At 55.7% G+C, this 21,120-nt stretch overlaps 1 protein-coding gene across 1 annotated transcript; it reads left to right on the plus strand.

The window, feature by feature from the left end:
- Positions 1–435: 435 nt before the first annotated feature.
- SYT12 (synaptotagmin 12) lies at positions 436–18,775 on the plus strand. The gene is made up of 8 exons (XM_011368946.2): positions 436–472; positions 6,078–6,134; positions 10,344–10,537; positions 12,096–12,488; positions 14,957–15,172; positions 15,855–15,975; positions 16,912–17,045; positions 18,079–18,775. The coding sequence occupies exons 2-8, from the start codon at positions 6,101–6,103 to the stop codon at positions 18,250–18,252; spliced, it is 1,266 nt and encodes a 421-aa protein (XP_011367248.1). The 5' UTR covers positions 436–472; positions 6,078–6,100; the 3' UTR covers positions 18,253–18,775.
- Positions 18,776–21,120: the final 2,345 nt, after the last annotated feature.

Genomic DNA, 21,120 nt, shown 5'->3' on the forward strand with positions numbered 1-21,120 from the left:
GCTCGGCCTCCCTCTCCGACCTCTGGTGAGCACATTTCCGCCTCACTCTCGTCCCCTGGCCTGGGATTGAGGGGCTGGACCAGGCCTCGGGGAGACCGCCCCCCGAACCCCAGGACCCTGGGGCGCGCTTGGGGATCTTCCGCTCAGACCGCGGAAGCGCCGCGCGGCTCTCAAGAGCGGAGAAAGCGCTCGGGGTTGTCACTTTAAATTAAAGAGGGAGCGGGCGGGCGGGCCGGCGCGAGGGAGCGCGCGGCGGGCTCCTGGGAGCGTGCCCGGACTGCGGCGCAGCTCCAGTCCGCCTCCCCGGCCCCGCCGAGCCCCCGGCCCGCGCCGCGCTCCTCTAAGGCGGCCGCCGGGCGACACTGCAGGGGAGGCGTTGCGGGTGACCGCCAGGCTTGGCGCCTGTGCGTGCGCGCTGCGGGAGACCGGCCGGGAACCCGGAGCCAGAGCCGGAGCCGGTGCGGGAGCCGGGGTGAGTACGCACCCGGCCGCCCCCAGCGCACGGCGCACGGACGCACGCAGGGCCCCCTCTCCGCGCCGCGGACCTCGGGCTCCGCGCACCCCGCGCGTCTGCACACCCGCGCCGCGCTTGCACACGCACGCCCGGCACAGAGCACGCCTGGCGCCCTTCCCCGGCCCGGCCACTCCGCGCACTGCGCATCGCCTCGAATTGCGCCCCGCACGTCCGCCCCGCGTGTGCACGCGCGCGGCTCCCCCGGCCATTTACACGCCTCCCCGGCGCCCGCGCTGCACGCACGCCCCTCACATTTACACTCAACACCCTGACTGTCCCCACTGCCCCTGACCCGTCTCACACCCCCTCCCGGCTCAGCCCCCCATACTCCCGTCCCCTTAGACCCTGGGGGTTCCCGCGCCCGGGCGGCGGATCTTCAGGAAATGCCCCATCCTGAGAGGCACGTCGTACCCTATCGCCAGGAGGCCCCGGGAACCCAGGAGAGGATCCTCAGCCTCCCTCTGGTGTCACCAGTCCGGGTGGGGACTTTCCAGGGGCCCCTCGGAACCTTCGTGTCTGCTCTTTAGGAGAAGGAGCTTGAGGGTCTCAGGGCCGCCTACGGAAGATTTGGGCTGAAGCGGGGGGGTGGGAATGGGTTCGAACATGCGAACCTGGAGCCAGGCCTGTGGGTGGAGGAGCTCTGAGCCGGCCAACCTGCTGACCACCCTTCCAGGGGCTGCGGAGAGACTGTGAGGCCCCCTCCTCAACCAGTGAGGCCACCCCCAGTTCAAAGTGCCCGGGAAAACCGCACCCTGGAATGTCGGCCCCTCCCCCAAGCCAGAGCGGGACAGGTTTTGGAGAGTAACAGCAGTTGTGCTTCCTACTAGAAATGGGGAAACTGAGGCTCAGACGGGACAGATCCATCCCAGGTAGCTCAGCCAGTCTGGAGAGGGGTCAAGACAAGTACCCAAGCCCTCTGTCTCCCTACTCTGCAAGATGACACCTTCCCAGACGGAGTGGGGGTTCCCAGCCTGAGGCTCAAGCTTGTTCTGGTGGCTATGGGCAAGTCATTTCCTGCCCCTCGGTGTTCTTACCCTGTCAGACGGCGGCAGGGAGGGCTTACCGAAATAATACATGGCAAGTCCTCGGAGCAGTGCTTGAACATAGTAGGTGCCCAATAAATGCCAGCTGCCACCATCCTAGCGGTCTGTACTGTGGCTCCTATGGGCTTGGAGGAATGGGTAGCAGGTTGTGGTTATATCAGAAAGGGCAGGGGGAGCACTTGAAAAGAATTTCAAACCTCAGGATCCTAAAGAGGCTCGCGGCCTGAGAGGTGGGGAGCTGCCCTACCCCCAGCCCTGATCCTTCCCATTACCTGTTGGCCTCAGGGTGAGAGCAAGGAGAGCAGACACCTTGCTGGCCAGAGATGTGATGTGCACACAGCAAGCAGGGACATGGGATGGGAGGAGCAGAGACTCAGGTCCCCTTTCCCCTGCAGAAGCACAAAATTCCTGGAAAGCCATTCCTCTGACAAGCCCAGGAGGGGGCCTCGACTGTGCTCAGAGTCCTGTCAGGCCAGTGGCAGTTCTTCCTACCCACCTCCGCCCCCTGAAAAGCCTAGTCAGGAGGCGGCATGGTGGCCAGGAGCCCAAGCCCAGATGCACTGCAACTTGGCGCCAATCCCAGCGTTGCTACTCATAATGCTGAGTGACCAGGGGTCCCAGCTTCCTCATCTTTAAAATGGGGATCCATTTACCCATTCAATCATCAGGTCTATGTTGTGTGCCAGACACCATACTAAACATATATTATGTCTAATTCTGATAGAACTAGGTAGCTATTGCCAGGTAGTTATGATTAAGCCTGGATATGAGCCTAGAGCTGTTTTCCATGAGCACGCTCCATGCAGGTTAGGGTTTGGGGCTTTGGGGCCAGAACGAATAGATTGGGTGGGAAAGGATGCCAGCAAGGGGACATGGATCTGAGGAGCTCAGATATGGGTTTGGGACAGCTCTCGCTCACCCCCGTTGTGCCCCATTTCCTATGTGCCAGAAGCTCAGAGAAGCTCCGGTCACAGGCTGCCCTGGCCTGATGTGCCTCGTCAACATCCTGTTCTGAGCCAAAGCTGCAGCCCCTCTGCCTGGCAGACCTCCAGGCTGCCAGCCGGAGCCTAATGAGGTTGTCGTAGTAGTAGTGGGTGAAATAGAGTCCTGGGGTCTCAGGGAAAGGGAATAAAGCCATCAAGAAGGGCGCTCAAGGCAGAGCCATATCGAGCTTGGTCTTGGCTCTCTATTTACTGATTAGGTGACAAATTTACTGCCCTTCTCTGAGCCCCACTTTCCTTCTCTGCGGAGTGTCCCAGGATGCATCCCATTGGGGTCTTGGGAGAAGTCCTTGGCACGGGGGCTGTGGCTACTAATAGAAAAGGCACTAAACCAGGCAGCAGGCATGGCTGCCAGGCCCAGCTCCACCGCTGCTGGCTCTGTGGCTTTGGGCCAGTCACTTAACCTTTCTGAGCCTCCCCTAGCGCATCTGAAGGCCTGCTCGCCTCCTCATGAACGGAGGTGCTTCCAGGGGCCAGCAGGTCCTGACAGTGAACGTAGGAGAGGAAGGTGCTCGGCCGGCAGACAGAGCAAGTGCCCTGACTGAAGGGGCAGAGCCTACTCAGTTCCAGCTCAGGCTATTTTTGGGGGACCGAGGAGGATACAGACCCACTGTCCCCAGATATTCTAACTTTTAAAGGGAAGCTAGGAATCCATCTCTTTTTTTTTTTTTAGAAATTCATTTTTAATGGGAAATTTCCCAGTTTTTAAATGTTGGCAACTCACTTTAATTTAAGATAAATGAAACACATCTGTAGGCTGGCAGTGCTGCCCACATGATTCCACAGCTCAAATGAGGGGCAAGGGGACCTTTTAGATAATTGCCAGGAGGAGACCACCGCAGCTAATATTTGCCAAGCCCAACTACACTTACCTCCTGGCCGAAAGGGCAGCCAGGAGGCTCATTCTACAGATGGGACAACGGAGGCTCAGATCTAGTGATGGGCAAGAGCTGGGATTCAGAGCTGTGTTCAGACCGCCCCCCACCCAGGCGCCTTGACTCTCCCCCCAGTTCTCTCCCTCCTCCTCTCAGACAGGTGCACTCTGGCTTCTCCCCTTCACGGATCCACTGCGGGAACTTCTGGCCTGGGTGTGCCTGGAGTCCTTCGCACCTTCGCTGAAATCACAGCTCCCAGACGGGGGTCGTGATGAGGGGAGGGAGAAAGGTGGGCAATGTGCCCGTCTGGTGTCTGAGCTGGACCAGCCTTGGACGAATGGGGGCCCTGGAGAGCCAGAGGTCTGATCAGCAGATTCTCATCCTGTACCTCAGGTGATTGCCTCAGGGGAGTACCCAGCCCTTGCCGCTGGCATTGGCTGTCCCAACGTGGCCTCACTCTTCCAAAGTCAGCTTGTGCCAAGTGAGCAGGGAAGAAAGCCACTGGCATTATCGGATTACCAGCAAGGCAGAGGCAGGCTGGGACCTGCCTGCTCACGTTAACATGTGTTTCCGTGTGTTCGGACCTCTTTCTGCCAGAAACTAGGGCCACCTTGGGCTTGTACACAGTGCCCAATTTGGCCTGCAGGTTCTTAGGAAACTTTTGAAACCATATGCCCACCTGCAAGTCTGGCACAGGGGTAGGAACGTGGAGCCGGACGGTTTGGATTGAAGTTTCTTAGCTGCCTAAGAAACGACCTTACCTTCATGCTTCAGACTCTTCTGTGCAAACCAGAGGTGATAATAGTACCTGCCTCATGGGGTTGTTAGACGATTAAATGAGGTCACGTGTATGCAAAGTACTTAGAGCTGCCTTTGGGTGCAAAGAGTGAGTTGTCGAGATCATGATCTCCAGCCCGGGTCCCAGGAATGAGCTTCCACTTTGAGTCATCCAGGGCGAAGCCCTTCCTCGTTAGCACTGCCTTCCCATCACCATGACAACCCACATCTCACGTGGGAGTGGGGGCATCAGCAGCAGGGTTGGGAGCAAGGAGCGGTCGGTGCACCTGGCAGGGCTTCGCCCAGGGCCGTGTTCTGCCCTGCTTCTCAAGGCCACCTGCCCTGGGATTTGAGGTACGCCCATATGTGCTGGCTAACCCTGTCTTGATCAAGGCACCTCAACATCTTGACTCTAGAGCCACAGATTGGGAAGAACCCCAGGATTCTGGAAAATGCCCAAGGAAATGTTCACCCTCTGATTTGACCCCAGTCCCAAAGGGAACCCACAGAATGCTTCAAGGAGTTACAAATGGGCTCGCCACGGCCAAGCAGGTTTTTATACTGCGCCTGGACAGTCTTTACATTTTCTGTGAATCGATTGCAACATTTAAAAATCAAGAAACTGCATATAAGCTATCCAGGTATCTAGCTTTTATTTGAAGAGCCAGAATTTCCCACCATACAGATTGACATGCCCGTGGAAACAGAAAAGCACTTCCCTGCTTTTCTGGGGGCCAAGCACCCCCTCCACCCCCCGCCTCCCCTGTTTACCCCTCTTCCCCTGTCTGCGGCCACCCCTCTGAGCCATGAGAGAATGCAGAGGTTGGGCTGAGGGTTATCCTGTCCTTCCATGTCCCTTGGATTCAGACGGTACAGCTCATCCCAGCCTCCCCTTTCCAACCAGCCCCCTCCATTCAGCATATGTCCGCGAGCCAGATTTACTTCTTAATAAAACTATGAGCAGTCCCTGGCTTCGGGAAATGGCTCGTATGAGTTTCCAGACCTTCCTAGAACAACGTAGACCTTCAAAGGTTCATAAAACTTGGCAGCGGAGAGTGCGGTGGGGGCAAAAGGGCCGCAAACAGAACATTGCAGAAACTCTGCCTTTCCTTTTCCAGCTTAAAAGCATCTGAAGTAAGGCCACGGGGTGCTTGATGACGGGGACGTGTTCCGAGAAATGCGTCTCTGGGCGATTTTGTGATCGCGCGAACGTCACAGCGCACGCCGACACAAACCTCGATGGCTCTGTGGGGTAGCCTATTGCTCCTCAGCTACAACCTATACAGCATGTTACCGTACTTAGTACGGTAGCTAAGATGTCACCGGGTGACAGAAATTTTCAGCTGCATTATAACTTATGGGACCACCATCATGTGCGCGGTCCGTCTTTGACAGGTCCTTGGCTGCTTTGCGGACACCCTAGGGCCCGCTGTAATGAGTGACAGAGTTGCCGCTGGTCGGTCTGTCGGTAGGATGGGAGGGAGGGAGGGCCGCCAGGGTGAGCAAATACAAACACATGCCCAACAGCTTTGGTGTTTCAGATAAACCTTGAATACATTTTCAGGATAAGTATGTCCCAATCTTTGGATGTATTTATACCAAAAACAAATCTGAAATTCAAGGGTCGCTGAGCGTCTTGTGTTTTATCTGGCAACCCCAAAGCGTGGTCTTAGAGTACTTGTAGAGAGCTTTAACAACCATTTTTATAAAACACAATTTAAAAAATCACCTACTTTTGCTGGGGCCCCCCTCACAGCTGGGTGTGAGCTCTGGGTGACCGGCACATGGGCACCAGGGAGGTCAGGAGACAGGGTCGGAGGTGGGGACCCTCTGAAGCCCGCTCTGCTTACTCTCTTTTCTCTTCCAGTCTCAGTCGCCACACTGGGCATCATGGCCGTGGACGTGGCAGAATACCACCTGAGCGGTGAGTCCCAGCGGCAACCATGCTATCTCGAAGGACTCTCCCACCAAGCCTGGGGTGGGGGTGTCAGTGGGACACCAGTAACGGCCCTGGTTTACTGGTAAGGACTGTCAGTGACTTGCCCAAAGTCACACAGCCTCGGGGACACGGGGCTGGGACCATGCTTCACCTTTTCACTCCAGTGGCTCCTTCCATGGAAGTGACTCCCTCCATTTGACTTGAGGGGATCCCCCAGGAGGCCCATGTCTCGCTGCTCCCTAAAGAAGAGCCTGTGACACAGAATCCACTCACCAGGGCCATTCCTGGAGCCTGTCAAGTAGCCAAGTGAGAGGAAATCCAAGAAGGTCGATGTTAGATCCACGGGACCTTGAACTCAGAAGTCACCTAGTCTAGGGACAGCAAATAGCTGGGACCCAGCTCCTACCTTTCCCGCTTCACAATCCACACCTTCCCCCGCAGGCTCCGAGCTTGGGAATGGCCTCAAGACACCAGACACACTTCTCACCATCTTTTCTCCTTATGTTCCCCCAGCCATCTACAGATGGCAGGAGGGAAGGTCAGGGAGGGAAAGGGACGGTAAGGGACAGGGTCACGACATGAATCCAGGCCTCCTGACTCCAGGCCAGTGCTCCCCCATCACTCGAGCTTCTGGCCATCACTCGGCTGAGGGCTGAGCTGAGGGGCACACCAGGGACCCCTTTCCCAACCTGCAGCCAGGGATTTTCACTTTTTACCTGTAAGCTCCCAGGTCCTGGCCCAGGCCCTGGCATGACCTTGATCAAGTGAAAAAAACCTCTTTGAGCCTCTACTTACACATCTGTAAAATGGGGCAGCGAGGCCTGCCTCACGGACTGCTAGGAAGGTTCAGCGAGCTAGCCCAGCACAGTGCGAACACAGCTCTGCCCCACTCCAGGCCTTTGCTCATGCCTTCCCTTTGCCTGGAATACTTCCCTGCCTCGGCCTGGCTAGGGCCTTGAGACAGGTTACAAGCACAGATCTGGAGCCAGGCTGTCTGGCAGCAGCTATGCCCTACAGCCCTCAGCTTCCTCATCTATAAAATGCAGATAATAATAGAAATTTCCTCGCACACTTGCACTGAGGACTCAGTGGCCTAATACCCGTGCAGTGCTTGGAACAGAGCCTGGCAAATAGTAAATAGAAGGGAACCTGTTATAACTACGACTCCAGCCCCTCCTCTTCCTCCTCTTCTGAATTTCTGGTCTCCGCATACGCCTCACTTCCCTTGGGAATTCTTCCCCTACAGTCCCAGGGCTGGTACTCGTTAAATGAATACCTAAATGAGCATTAATTGTCATCGGTTCGTGTCAACTTTCTGGGGCTTTTCCTTTTATGCCCCTGGCCCTGCCCCCTTTTTCTGCTAGCCAGAGCCCTGGCTTCAGTCCTTCAGCCCCCTGGGATCCTCACTCTCAGGGGAGTCTGGCGCTACTCTGCCACCTTGCCATGCCCATTGCCTGCTGGGACCTCAGGCCTCTGTGCCCACCCGTTTGCCTGCCCCCGCTAGCACCAAGGCCCTGCTGTGCCTGTCTCAGCTCGAGTCCCTCACGTGCACCCCTCTCCAGTTAACCAGGTACATTCCCCTCCCATCCCCCATTCGCCAGACTCCAAGAGCTTTCCCAGCTTCCCTGGGGTAGGGGTGGGGGGCTGGCCCTGGCGTCCTCTATAGATCTTTGTCGTGGTTTCATTTCGCCTACAAATTACATTCTAGCAACCGAGGTCAGGATTAAACAGGGTTCGCGCCCAGTCCCTGCATCTTTATTTCTTATTCTTCTTGTTCCTCCCCATCCGCCCAGCCCTTGTCCATTCGCTATGTGATTTTCACATCAAAACCATGTGGTTAGACCTTGTTCGAAATTGACTTTTTTCTCTAAACATTGCCTGAAACATTTCTCTACATTGCCATTGCCACGGTGACATCCTAATGACCTCAATTGTCATTCTCAAAAGCCAGTGACATTCCCTCTCAAGACAGCACCACAGCCCGGGTCAGCTCTTCTGGCTGCCTGCAGATTTCTGCTTTTATAAATACAGCCTCGATGACTCACACCGGAGAGAAAACTTGCTAGGCTTTTTCCCTTAGAATCAAGTCCCCGGGGTGGAAACACCAGGTGGGGATGTTTTTGTCCCCATCTCGTTTTTCCAGATGAGGAGACTGAGCCCAGAGAGGCTAGGTGGCCTGCCTGGAGCCAAGGAGCCTGCACTCAGGCCCTGCATTTGTCACCCCTGTGGTCTTGAGCTGATGTGTTCTTTAGCCTCTTCCAACCTCCATTCTCCCCTAGAAAGTGGCCATAGGGACCTCATAAGGTACTAAGTGCATTCCAGAGTGAGTTAGTGTAGACCCTGGCTAGACGTGGCTGGACTCAGGGCAGCAGGGGCAGGCTGAGGCCTCCCACTGCCAGAGGGGCCACCACGGCTGTGTGATTCCTCCTTATGTGGCAGGCTTCCGGGAGCAGTGTCAAGGAGCCCCCTCCATCCCCCAGTGGGCACTCTGAATGCTCTGGGCTTTACAAAACCCCTCTTCTTCCCACCCTAAACTCCCAGCCCCTGGGGCCTAGGCCTGGCTCACTTTGTGTTCCTCCTTCCTACCTCAGCTTAGACGTCCCTCCAGGAAGGGACATCTCCTCCAGCTCCAGGACCCTCTCGGGCTGTTCCCATCGCTCCTTTTTGTCTATTTATTTGCCCACCCCTCCCCCTAGACTGTGAGCTGGGCCTGGGGCTGACTTGCTCCACAGGAAACTCACACACAGTAGGTGCTCAATGGATGTGCAATGATAAATCTCCACTCCTGCAATGCCCTCCCCACCTCTCTCTACCCTGCTACTAGGGAACTGCCTGGGGTGAGCCCAGGTTGGGCGGTGGTGACTCCTGCTCACTCTAGAGTCTGGCTGTCAGAGCTCGAATCCCAGCACCACCCCTTCCTTCCGGGCTCTGTGACCTTGGGCAAGGTCTCTGTGTGCCTCAGTTTCCCCATTTGAATCGAGTAGAGGCAACACTAAGAATGGTTTAGAGAACTGTGTTTGCCAACCATGTGACTGTCTGCAAAATAAATCCCACTACCTCATTGGCTCCTTTTGGGGGATGTAAAGCCAGGTTGCCTTTTAACACGTATGGTCCTACCATGTGCCAAGCACCGCGCTAGGTGAGGACTTACCCGACGTGGTTGAGAGGATAGTTAATTACCATGTGTGAGGACAACGAGGCTCAAATAGGAAAGTTATATACTCATCAGTGACCAAAAAGCATTTGAGCATCTGGATTTGTCCCCAAGCCCTACATAGTCTACAGCCACCTCTCACTTCTGGCTGAATTGGTTTTTTTGTTTGTTTATTTGTTTTTTGTTGTTGTTTGTTTGCTTTGGTATCAGCTTTATTGAGATAAAATTTATACACTGTAAATTACCCACTTAAAGTGTACAGTTCAGCGGACTTTATTGTATTGTGCAACCATCGTCAGCACAATCAATTTTTAGAATATATTCATCACCTTAAAAAGAAACCTCATGTTCCACATTCTCCCCTACTTTCCCCAGCCCTTGACAATCACTAGGCTGTCTGTATAGATTTTCCTATTTTCAACATATAAATAGAATCGTATCACACGAGGTCTTCTATAACCAGCTTATTTCACTTAGCATGACATTTTCAAGGTTTATCCGTGTTATAGTATGTGCCAGTACTTTGTGCCTTTTTGTTGCTGAATAATATTCCATTTCATTTATCCATTCATCAATCGATGGCTATTGGGCTGTTCTAGATGAGATTCGGGGCAAAAATGGGGTCATTTCTTTCTCTCCCCCAAATCCCCTTTCTCTTCCCCCAGGCCCCAAAAGGCCACTTTGATTACCTGGAAGCAAGAGGTCCTCTGAAGGCTGTGAGGTCGGAGAACTCGGGCGACAACAACCCTGTTTATTTAAAGCCTAATGAATATTTAACCATTGTTCTCAGCTCTTCATCTGCTCTAGCCAAGTGTCATTCCTGGTAGAAATGTTTGTTTTTATGGAAAAGGGGATAGAAGCAAAAATCGTAAGAGCATATTCTTGTTCAACACTGGATCCCAAGCACCTAGCCTATCACATAGTGGGCACCCAATAAATACTCATTCAATGAATAAGTAAGTCTGTGCTCCATGGGTGGAGGTTCGTAACCGCCGAGGGGTCCCAGGGCCCACTAATGAGAGGCTGCTCTTGCCTTGCAGTCATCAAGAGCCCCCCCGACTGGGAGGTGGGTGTCTACGCTGCTGGGGCCCTGGCACTGCTGGGAATTGCAGCCGTGAGCCTGTGGAAGCTCTGGACATCGGGAAGCTTCCCCAGCCCCTCCCCATTCCCCAACTACGACTACAGGTACCTTCAGCAGAAGTATGGCGAGACCTACGCAGAGGCCAAGCAGAAGGTGAGGCTTCCGCCCTCTCTGTCTAGCTGCACACGCGCCCTCACCAGCTGTTCTTGGGGCGGCCTCCACTGCCTCCCCACCTCGCTCCCTCCCGATTAGTTTTCTCCCGTGAGCAGGACCTTCATTCGTATATCCAACCTAGCCCAGTGCTGGGTAATCCGTGAATACTTGTTGAATGAATGCTTCCAATTTTTAAAAACCATTCTTTGAAAAATGTAGGAAATATAAATAAGAAGAAAAACCTCTCCCAAAGGGCCACCACCTAGAGGCAAGCAACTGTTAACTGTTTTTCAACTACTAACATGTCGATGTATTTCCAATGTTTTTAATCTATGTCTTTTTTCTATGCACAGTTTTGCCACAATGGGTGTCATTTTGTCTATGCACAGTTTTGCCACAATGAGTGTCATTTCTACCTAGAATTTTATATCCTACTTATCATCTTACTTATAATTGAAGCCTTTTCCCATGTTGTTGAATACCCATCATAAACATCATTTTAATGGCTCCTTTTAAATGATGCAGTGAATGTTTTACATGTAAAACTTTGTCTTCATCTGGGAATATGTACTTTGAATGGAGGTCCAGATGTGCAATTACCGTATCAGGAAGTACAAACATGTTTAGGGCTCTCAATGTCTATTGCTGAATGTTTCATCATTTGACACTTGGCAGAGAAATTTTCTAAAATCATGTAGAGTTCCGGAGAACACAGCCAGAATCTGTTACCAGATACAAGTCCCACATGCTCACTTCTTTGGGGTTTCGGAGGGGACTATCTCTTACTCTGCTGGGGGGACTGTAAATTGGCACAATTTTTCCAAAGAGCATTTCGGTGACATGTGTCAAATAAGTATTTGACAAAAGGACTGTCCTCTGAGCCAGAATTTTAAGAAAGCTATTCAATGCTGCATTATTTATATTTGTGAAAAATTAGAAGCAATGTAAATGTCCAACAGTAGGGGAATTGTAAAATAAATTATGGCTATCTACTTAATGGAAAACTAGGGGGCGGGCATTGCAAATTATGTTAATGAAGACTGTACCCCAATGCAGGAGATGCTCATGATACAAAGGCTTTTGTTTTCTCAAATCCCAAGGTCGATTTAGAGAAGAAAAAAAAATTGAATATTAGTGTGAGTGTTACCCGACACGAAAGCTTTCTCGTGTTGTAGACATTTTTGAAAACTTCCTTTGAGGCTGCTCGATCATCTGTTGAGTAGCTATTCACTAGGATTCTTACCTATTCCCCTTCTGCTGGACACCTGGATTGCTACCTATTTTTTTTTTTAATAAACATCACTGCAATGAACATGTATGGAACTCAATTCATATAAATAAACATTTTGAGAAAAAGCTCTCTCACATCCTGGTTAGGGAGAGAAAACTGAGTGACATGAAATGACATTAAATGAGGACCTGCCAAACTAAGGCATGCCCTGTTTAGGCAAAAAGGGAACTCGGAGGTGCCTTAAATGACCAGAGCTTGCCACGTCTCTTTGCCATCTCAACACCGTTACCCTTCTCATGTTCCCATGTCCCTTTTTCCCACCCCCAGAGAGCACCTGCCTGGAATGCCCAGCGGGCCAGCGCTCGAGGACCACCCAGTCGCAAAGGCAGCCTCAGCATCGAGGACACCTTTGAGAGCATCAGTGAGCTGGGGCCCCTGGAGCTGATGGGCCGTGAGCTGGACCTGGCCCCGTACGGGACTCTCCGGAAGTCCCAGTCGGCAGATTCCCTCAACTCCATCTCCTCCGTGAGCAACACCTTTGGGCAGGACTTCACGCTGGGCCAGGTGGAGGTGAGCATGGACTACGATGCTGCCTCCCACACCCTCCACGTGGCCGTGCTGCAGGGGAAGGACCTCCTGGAGCGGGAAGAAGCCAGCTTCGAGTCCTGCTTCATGCGCGTCAGCCTGCTGCCGGACGAGCAGATCGTGGGCATTTCCCGGGTGAGTGGGGCTGCGGGTCAGGCCAGAGGTGTGCTCTGGCTCCGGGGAGTCCTCCTAAGGCGGGTGGGTCTGCAGTGCCAGGCAGGATCTGAGGAGGGCAGCGGGTTTGGATACCGGTCCTAGAGCCCAAGGGGCTAGCTACAGGGAGGACAGAAGGGGGAGTTTGGGGCCGCCACCTGCGGGCTCCCAGCATGCAGCACGCTCGGCAATCCTGCCATACAAATGCAGTGTGAGATACCTGTCCATTTCCAACCTGTCCCTTGTGTCAACTTGGGGTCCTGGCAGAGAATGGATAACACACTCAAGTTGGCTAATTGGAGAAGAGCTTAATAACAGGACTGTTTACGATGGTGTGGGTGGGGGTAGGGCAACCTCAGGGACACGTGGTGCCCTGGTCTGATGGGGCGAGGTGGCGGGGAGGGGGGAGGTACCAAGGAAACGGGGCTGTGGAGGGAGCCACTTTGATAGGCACCGTGCCCTTTGGTCAAGGGAGCCTGTTGATGCAGCCCACGGAGGCCAGCTCCTGGGGCCGAAAGCAGAATGCGACAGGGTTGGGGTAAACCAGGAGGGGAAGAAGAGGCACCCCATCAGGCCGCCCCCCCCTACAGGTCCCTCCACCATGCCAGAGGGAGCAAAGCCTACACCAGACACATCCTACTGCCCAGACTGGTGGCCAGTAGTTCCAGGCTGAGTGGAGGGGTCTAGACGCCGAGGCCGGGGGTCCTCGGAGGTGGGAGAGGTCAACACGCCATGGTTCTGACCAGAGCAGGAGCCCGAGGACCTGCAGGGCTGAGGTCCTTCTGATGCCCCAGAGACCCACCCGTGTCTGGTCACCTTTACCATACTGAAAATAGGCTGTTCCTCAGTGGTGGGCTTCATCCCTCTCCCGCCCCACCCTGCCCCCCTAATTCTAGAAAGGTTTGGGGCTGACCACCAGCCACATGCATGTGGGGACCAAGCGGGGGCGCGCAGCTTCCAAAAGGCAGTTCTGTGGGTGGCTAGGAGCAGGACGCTGGAGTCTGACTGTCCAGATTCAAATTCCAGTTCCCTACTTCCCAACAGTGAGACCTTGGGTAAGTCACTTAAGCGCTCTGTGACTCAGTTTCCCCGTCTGTCAAATAAGTGTCATAATTCTTGAGGGGATGTGTTAATACGTGCAGACTCCTTAGTCCAGCCCTCAGTAAGCGCTCGAGGGACTGCGAGCCCAGATCCAGGCTGCCTGTTGCTGGGCTGCCTGGAGCACCCTGGGTAGCTGCAGACACATCCCTTGAGGGAATCACTGACAGACAGCTGCCACCACAGCCATCGTGTGCTGAGAACCAGGTTCCCGGAGCCCAGCACATCCACGAATCTCTCATTACCCCAACGAGGTGGATCGAGGGCGTCTTACGGACAGGGAAACTGAGGCTCCGGAACGTGCTTTGCCCCCGACAACCCCAGCAAGCGAGCAGGATTCCTGGACTCGCTTCAGGGTTCCTGTTTCTTCTGCCCACAAGCTCGTGAAATACAATGCAGAGAATGGATGGTCAGGGCCCCTGGGCCCCTGGGCCCCTGTGGGCGGGGGACAGCCAAGAAGCTAGTTTGGCCGGAGGAAGATCATGAAGAGCCTAACGCAGGCCAGGATTGGGGTGGGCTTTATCCCACGGCGGAAGGGGCCCTCGATTGGGTGGGAGCAGTAGAAGAAGAGGCTCCCCACAGCCCAGGCAGCCACCAAAGAGTGCAGTTCAGGGCACCTGGAGGTGCTGGTGGATTTATTCCTGAGAGGGCAGGCTTCTTAGCATCCCAGCCCAGCCGATCCAGCGAGTGGGCGGTTGCCCCCAGGCTGGGCAGCCCCCCAGCTTCAGAAGAGGTGCCAGGAATGAGAGCTCCTCTCTTTAAATATCACCAAGCAGTGACTAAGGCAGTTCCCCCACGGAAGGGGGAGCCGTGCCCGCAAGTGCACCCTCTCAGAGGCCTTCCCACGGCTTCGAAGCAGAGTCTGCGTAGCCTTGCCTAGTCATTCCGTCCGTCCATCTGTCCCACGACATTCAGAGAGTCCCGGGCCAGGCTCTGTGGGGGCTGGGACATCAATAGCTCTCAACTGTACAGTTACCTGTACTCACGCCGGCCAAGGCTGGACTTGAACACGTGCAAGAAAGACGGAGACCAGCTCAGCCAGCGCATCCCGAGGATTCTGTGGCACCATGGGCACTGAGGATGGGACCTAGGTGGGGTTCAATGGTGGAAGCTTCGAATGCCAGGCCACTGGATCGCCCACCACTGATGGGAGGACAGGCGGGCTTTTAAATCATCGGGGCTGAGCCACTAAAGGAAGGATGACCATTAAAGTTGGGGGACAGCAGAGCCAAGACTCTAGCCTAAGTTCCAGCCTCCCCGTCCACTGCTCTCCACTGCCACGGCCTGCAGGCCCCTGGCTGCCACCTCCTCCCCAGCTTCGGCGTGCCCTCCATGGCCCTTTCTCTCTGCAGATCCAAAGGAATGCCTACTCCATCTTCTTCGACGAGAAGTTCTCCATCCCCCTGGACCCTGCAGCCCTGGAGGAGAAGAGCCTGCGGTTTTCTGTGTTCGGCATCGATGAAGACGAGCGGAATGTCAGCACAGGGGTGGTGGAGCTGAAGCTTTCCGTACTCGACCTCTCGCTGCAGCCGTTCAGCGGCTGGCTCTACTTACAGGACCAAAATAAGGTAAGTCTGCCTACTTGTCCACCCATGAAGCCAACGTAACACCAACTTTGGAGGAGGGACTTCACTGTCCTCTGCCACAACCTGAACACCAACATCTTTCAGATAGTAGAGAAAGAGACCTGAGCCACATTCAGGGAGACTCTGTACCACATGCAAACAAAACCCACCCGGACCTCTGTTTACAGCTGCTCCTACCACTGAACCTACAGAAGCTCTGCTCCTTTCGAGTCTCTGTTAGGGGCGCACTCCTCTGGCCCTAACGTGAGTTTTTTCAGACACAGGCCAAGACGAAGTTGACCTTTATAAATAGAGGAGGGTTTGGGGAGCATCATTGTTATTTAAGCAAACGATCTACTAACTCCCATCCACGTGGACCTCTGTACAACACCCCCACAGAGTGTTTTCCTGGAACGAGGGGACATAACCACATTTGGATGCTACATTTGACAGGCAACCCTTGGCCCTCCTTCAGGGCAGGACCCACACCCAGTGGGAGGGAGGGGTGGTGCATGCTCCATGGAGTTGTGGGGGGTGCCCCTGTCTCGGCCTCATCAGCCTGGTGCCCTGGTGTAAGGGGCCCCAAGAGCAGCAACTTCTCAACAGAGAAGGAAGCTTCTGCCTTTCCCTGGACCCCTCAAGTCCAGGGGGCAGAAGTCCTCTAAGCCACTCTCCTGTCTTCCAGGCCGCTGACGCTGTGGGTGAGATCCTGCTATCCCTCAGCTACCTCCCCACGGCCGAGCGCCTGACTGTGGTAGTAGTGAAGGCCAAGAATCTCCTCTGGACCCATGACAAGGCCACAGCGGGTAAGGCCTCGCTGGCTGCCTGGCTCCTCCATACAGCTGGTGGGAGCTGCGGCCCAGCTGCTACGCCCTGGGCACCTGGAGGCATCAGCAAGTGTGGGGCACAGTGCCAGGCCCCCAAGCCTTGCTTTGGCTAAGCTCAGGAGCCATGCACAGTAGGAAGATTAACCTAGCTGGGGAAACACAGAAGCCACAGAGTGGAGCAGGGAGCCCCCGCGGACGGGGGAGGGGAGGATTCTGAGAGCAGAAGGCAGCGCTGACGCCTGGGGCACTGGGAAGAAACCAAAGTGGGTACCCTCTTCCCACTTTGGAATTCATGGTGGAGGCTCTGCTCCCAGAGGTTGGACTGCATCCCAGATCCCACATGGGGACCAGGCAGGACCCGATGCCCCAGGTCTGCAGGAGCCTCCAGCCCCGGGTAACTGAAGACAGAGGGCTGGGGGTACCCAACCTTCTGGAGCCTGGGGGAACCCAGGGTCCAGGCAGGCACAGCAAGGACACCCAGTGGGCGGTAGGTGATGGACGAGCAGACGAGCAGACGAGCAGACGGTGACTTGTTATTTCAGAGCCCCATGTTGTTGAGTCAGGCCCCGCTGAGCGGGCGCCGGGTGACTCAGAGCTGACGTCTGCACTCGGGCCATTTATAGAATGAAAAGTGGAGGGTCTGCCAAGCTCCCCAAGCGTCGTGTGAGGGGAGCGTGTGTGTGGGTGGGAGCCAGGCGGCCCTCTCCAAAGTCCAGCTGTTCTGACACACGTGTGAGCCTCAGTTTTCTCATCTGTCAAATAGGAGAGAAAGAAAGGACCAATAGCAGGACTGCGGGAGCTAATGGCAATAGTGAAGATTTGGGGTATTTGGAGCCAGTGGGCCACTGGAGCTAGGCAGGCTTATGGCAAGTGAGTGTGACACTGGCCCTCACCTTCACCCCCTCACCCGCCCAGACCCCTATGTCAAGGTGTACCTGCTGCAGGATGGGAGGAAGATGAGCAAAAAGAAGACGGCTGTAAAGAGGGATGACCCCAACCCCGTGTTCAACGAAGCCATGATCTTCTCGGTGCCAGCCATCGTGCTCCAGGTGAGGCGGAAATGACAAAGGAGTGGGGACCAGGCCAGGACACTCCCAGGGCTCTCAGGCCACTGCATCCCCTGCGGCCTCGCTTCTCAGGGCTCCTGCAAGTGGTGATGGTTTGTCTCAAACCACCTAGTCGAGAAGCATTTATTGAACACCCACTAGATATCAGCTCTGTGCTGGGCGCTTGGGATATGGGCACTGCTTCCTTGGTGCTTACAAGGGACAAGCAGGAAAGTCCCCAGGCAATCCGAATCCACTAAGAGGAAGCCACTAAGACTGGGGCGGTCACGAGACGTTTCTGCAGGAATGCTCAGCTCAGCTGACATCTGGGGGAAGACAGTTCCCAGTGGAGGGAACTGCAAAGGCCTGGAGATGAGCCAGAGCCGAGCCGAGGGCCCAGAGTTCCACCCTGAATCTCACGAGGTCCTACGCACAGAGGCTCTGCTGAGCTCCCCACAGCCCCATGGCCTTCAGAAGATGACGCGCCCCAGGGAGAGCCCTCCTAGCACAAATATCACAGACCAAGGGGCGGGGGACTACAGAGGACGTGACCTGGGTCACACTCGTGTTCGACACTTGCATGCCTCAGAGGATGGGGAACTCACCACCTCCCCTCACTACCACCTTCCAACCTACAATAATATTAGAAGAGCAGCAACAGGCATTCTGACGCTCTGACTGTGTCCCGGCTCCACGCTAAATGTCTCACACACTTTGTTCCCAGAACAGGTAGAAACTGTCATTATCACCATTTTACAGATGGAGAAACTAAGGTGGGAAGAGCTCAAGTCACTGTCCAGGGTCACGCGGCAAGGACACGGTGAGGCCAGCATTTGAGCCTGGGCCCCCTGGTGCTGCCGCTGGCTAGGGAGACAGCAACAGAAGGCTGTGGGGTTAGGCAGATCATAGGTCAGGATTCAGGGAGCCGTGTCTGGCACCCCACTGGAGCCAAGCATTTGTGGACCGGGGCCCGGGAGCCATAGAAGACCTCTGGCACTGCCCCCGGTCCCCAGCTCCCATGTCACTTCCTCCCTAGGACTTGTCCCTCCGTGTGACGGTGGCTGAGAGCAGCAGTGATGGCCGTGGGGACAACATAGGCCATGTCATCATCGGGCCATCAGCTAGCGGCATGGGCACCACGCACTGGAACCAGATGCTGGCCACGCTACGCAGGCCTGTGTCCATGTGGCACCCCGTCCGGCGAAACTAGCAGCTGGGGCAAGGCCAGGGTGGGCACTGGAGCTGCCTGGAGCCTGGCTCAAGCTCAGCTCTGACATCCTTCTCCATAGTCCAGCTGGAGCCATGAACACTGGGGTTCCCCGGTGGAGTTCCCATGAGCCATCTTGGTCCCTCTGTCCAGACTGCAGCTGAGGAGCCAGCCTGGCTGGGTATTTAGGGACCCAGGGTTTCTCCCACTGAGGACCAGCTATGGCTGGCTAGGCCCCAGGAGGGCAGCTGGGCACTGGCCCATTGTTCTCCCACTTCGAGATCCCCAACAGGTCTGCCCCTCGGCCTAGGGATGACCTTGGCCTCCCAGAGCTCCTCATTCCCCACCCGTGCCGGAAGGCCAGTGCCAAGCTGGGCCATGCACTGGAACCAAGCAAGTCTTGGTGGCCAGGTGCCGTGGTGGACATCAGCAGGAGTGACATGAACAAAACACAGCCCCTAGGATGTTGGGAAGACGAGACGTCCCTTTCCTGGTGATCTGCTCAGTGCTGAATGGTGGCCCAGCCAGGCAGACTGGGGGGGTGGGGGTTTTGGGGGCTGGAGGATAAGATGGGAGTTGTGGTTTGAGAGGCAAGAAAAGAACTGAGTGTCCCAGGCAGGCAGCCCAGCCTGAGCATGGTGGGGACATGAACTTCCCTGTACAAACACAATCCTCAGCCCACTGCAGTGGACACAAGGGCCTCTCTCTGGCCAGAGGAGACAGAGAGACCAGGCCAAACAGAGGCCTGCAGGCCACATGGGTCACTGGCTCCAGAGTCATTATGAAATCTACTCCCTTGAGCCATAACCCTTACAAGGCCCTGACCACGGAGGCCCAGACCAGACCCTTGTGTTCAGTCCTGTGCAAACCAAGCATTGGCTCCATGGCGTTTGTCAGAGTCCTTCCAGGCCAGGCCCTGTGGGGAAGAGAGATGCCTGGAGGGCAGTGGGGTGGTCAGCGTATAGACCGCAGGGGTCTGTGGGAGGGGCTCGGGGGCTGCAGGCCCCTGGGAGGAGGTGGTAGAGCAGGAGGCCCTTGGGCTTGGCCTGGGAGGGAGGGGCAGCCTGAGCAGTGGCAGTGAGAGACAGTCAAGGGGGTCAGAATGGGAAAGAGGTGATTCTGGGGCACGGTTCAAACCCCTAGGACACAGGGAGTCCTAGGGCGAGTTCCCAGAGCAGCCCTGAGATGCGGCTTCTCGGGCAAGTGGTCTGTGGCGGAGGGCCCTCGGGGGACACCTCAAGGGACAGGGAAGCCTGGGTGCAGCGAGCAAGTCATGGCTTCAAGAGAGTAAAGCTTCAGCCGGTGACGTGGGCAGCTCGGAGTGGTAGTAGCAGCACCCCAGAGGGGGCTTGCCCAGAAGCAAAGGGCTAGGCCCTTACATCCTCACATGCATCATCTTAGGCTACTATCCACCTCCATTGGAGGAGGGATCCTTGGCTAAGGCAGCTCCCATCCACCAAAGGCAGCCCCAGAGAAGCTGGCAGCTGTGCACCCCTCAAAACTGAAGGGTGGGTGCCCCAGATGAGGGGTGGGTGTCCCTGCCGGGTCAAAGGGATGGGCGAAGGGGAGGATCAGTATATATGGGGCCATCCACAGCATGGGCTCTCAGGCTGGCTGCCTCTGGCCCTTGTGAACCATGGAGACCCAGGCCCACTAGTTATCCCCAGTGATGTGGCAAGACGGGGTGGCTGGAACAGGGTGGGGGGCCCAGGGTAGCATTGAGACTGGCAAAACTGTGGCTCTCCCCACCTGACACAGCCATGACCCAGCCCTGAGGCCAGACTGTCCACCCTGTGGCCAGCACCAGGAAGTCTACATGGCCCATTCCAGCACAGGGCCCAGGACACAGCTGGGGGACCCCTGCCGCCCGGGGGACCCTGGATTCTTTCTGTTCCAGTGGCTGCGCAGCGCAGGCCATGTCTCCCACTCTCCCTCCCTCCTCTTTCCTTCAACTGCATGAAATGTTGACTGTGCACCCGGGATGGGTGTGATGGGACCGAGCGTGCTGACTGGAATGATTCTAGAACCAAAATAAAGCTGGGACAGGAAGAAGGGGGCTTCCAGAGGGTCCCGCTCAGCCCGAATCACCTTCACCTCCTCTTCAGGAACCAGGGACTCGGGCCTCTGCCCGGTTACTGTGAGCCCTCCTTCCGCTGCCATCGGGTGCCCAGACAAGGACCTGTGCCATCGGGATGCTTGGGAACCTCAGAGAAGGAGCCTTGAGCCAGGCCTGGTGGAGAGGACAGTAGGGAATATCAAGGAAGGCTTCCCGGAGGTGACCTGAGTCTTTAGGGCGAGAAGTAGCATAAGGCCAAAAAAGGTGGATAAGGCCCAAAAGGCATTCCTGGCGGAGAGAACAGCATACAGAAAAGGACCGGAGCTGACGGAAAAACGTGGCCAATTTATAGACCTTGCTACAGCAAAAGTCAGAGAAGGAAGCCGGGCGCGGCGGTGGGGGGAGGGCAGTACGAGTCAGTGAGTGCTGGTGCCCAGCCTGTGACCCTGCACCACTTAGAGGTAGGTACTGTTGTCATCCCCTTTATGCAGATATGGAAACTGGAGCTCAGAGAGGTTAGGTAACTAGCCCAAGATCACACAGCCAAAAAGCCTTAGCGTTGGCATTCAAGCTCAGGCTGTCCGGCTTCTGAGCTCACGCTCTTAATCACTAGGCCACACTGCCTCCTCTCCCAACTCCTCCCAGGCTGCTCTGGTTTCCCCCTGCCCTCCCCTCCCTTGGAAGATCACAGCAAGCATGGGAAGAGGAGGATCTGGGTGGGAATTCCCAGCATCCTCCAGGAGGCCTGTCCACCACAGGGCCTATGAAGAGCTTCAGTGGAATGCCCCTCCCCTAATGCCGGGGAGACAGGAGAC

Source organism: Pteropus vampyrus, unplaced genomic scaffold (genome assembly GCF_000151845.1).
Source record: "Pteropus vampyrus isolate Shadow unplaced genomic scaffold, Pvam_2.0 Scaffold144, whole genome shotgun sequence".
NCBI classification, from domain to species: Eukaryota; Metazoa; Chordata; class Mammalia; order Chiroptera; family Pteropodidae; genus Pteropus; species Pteropus vampyrus.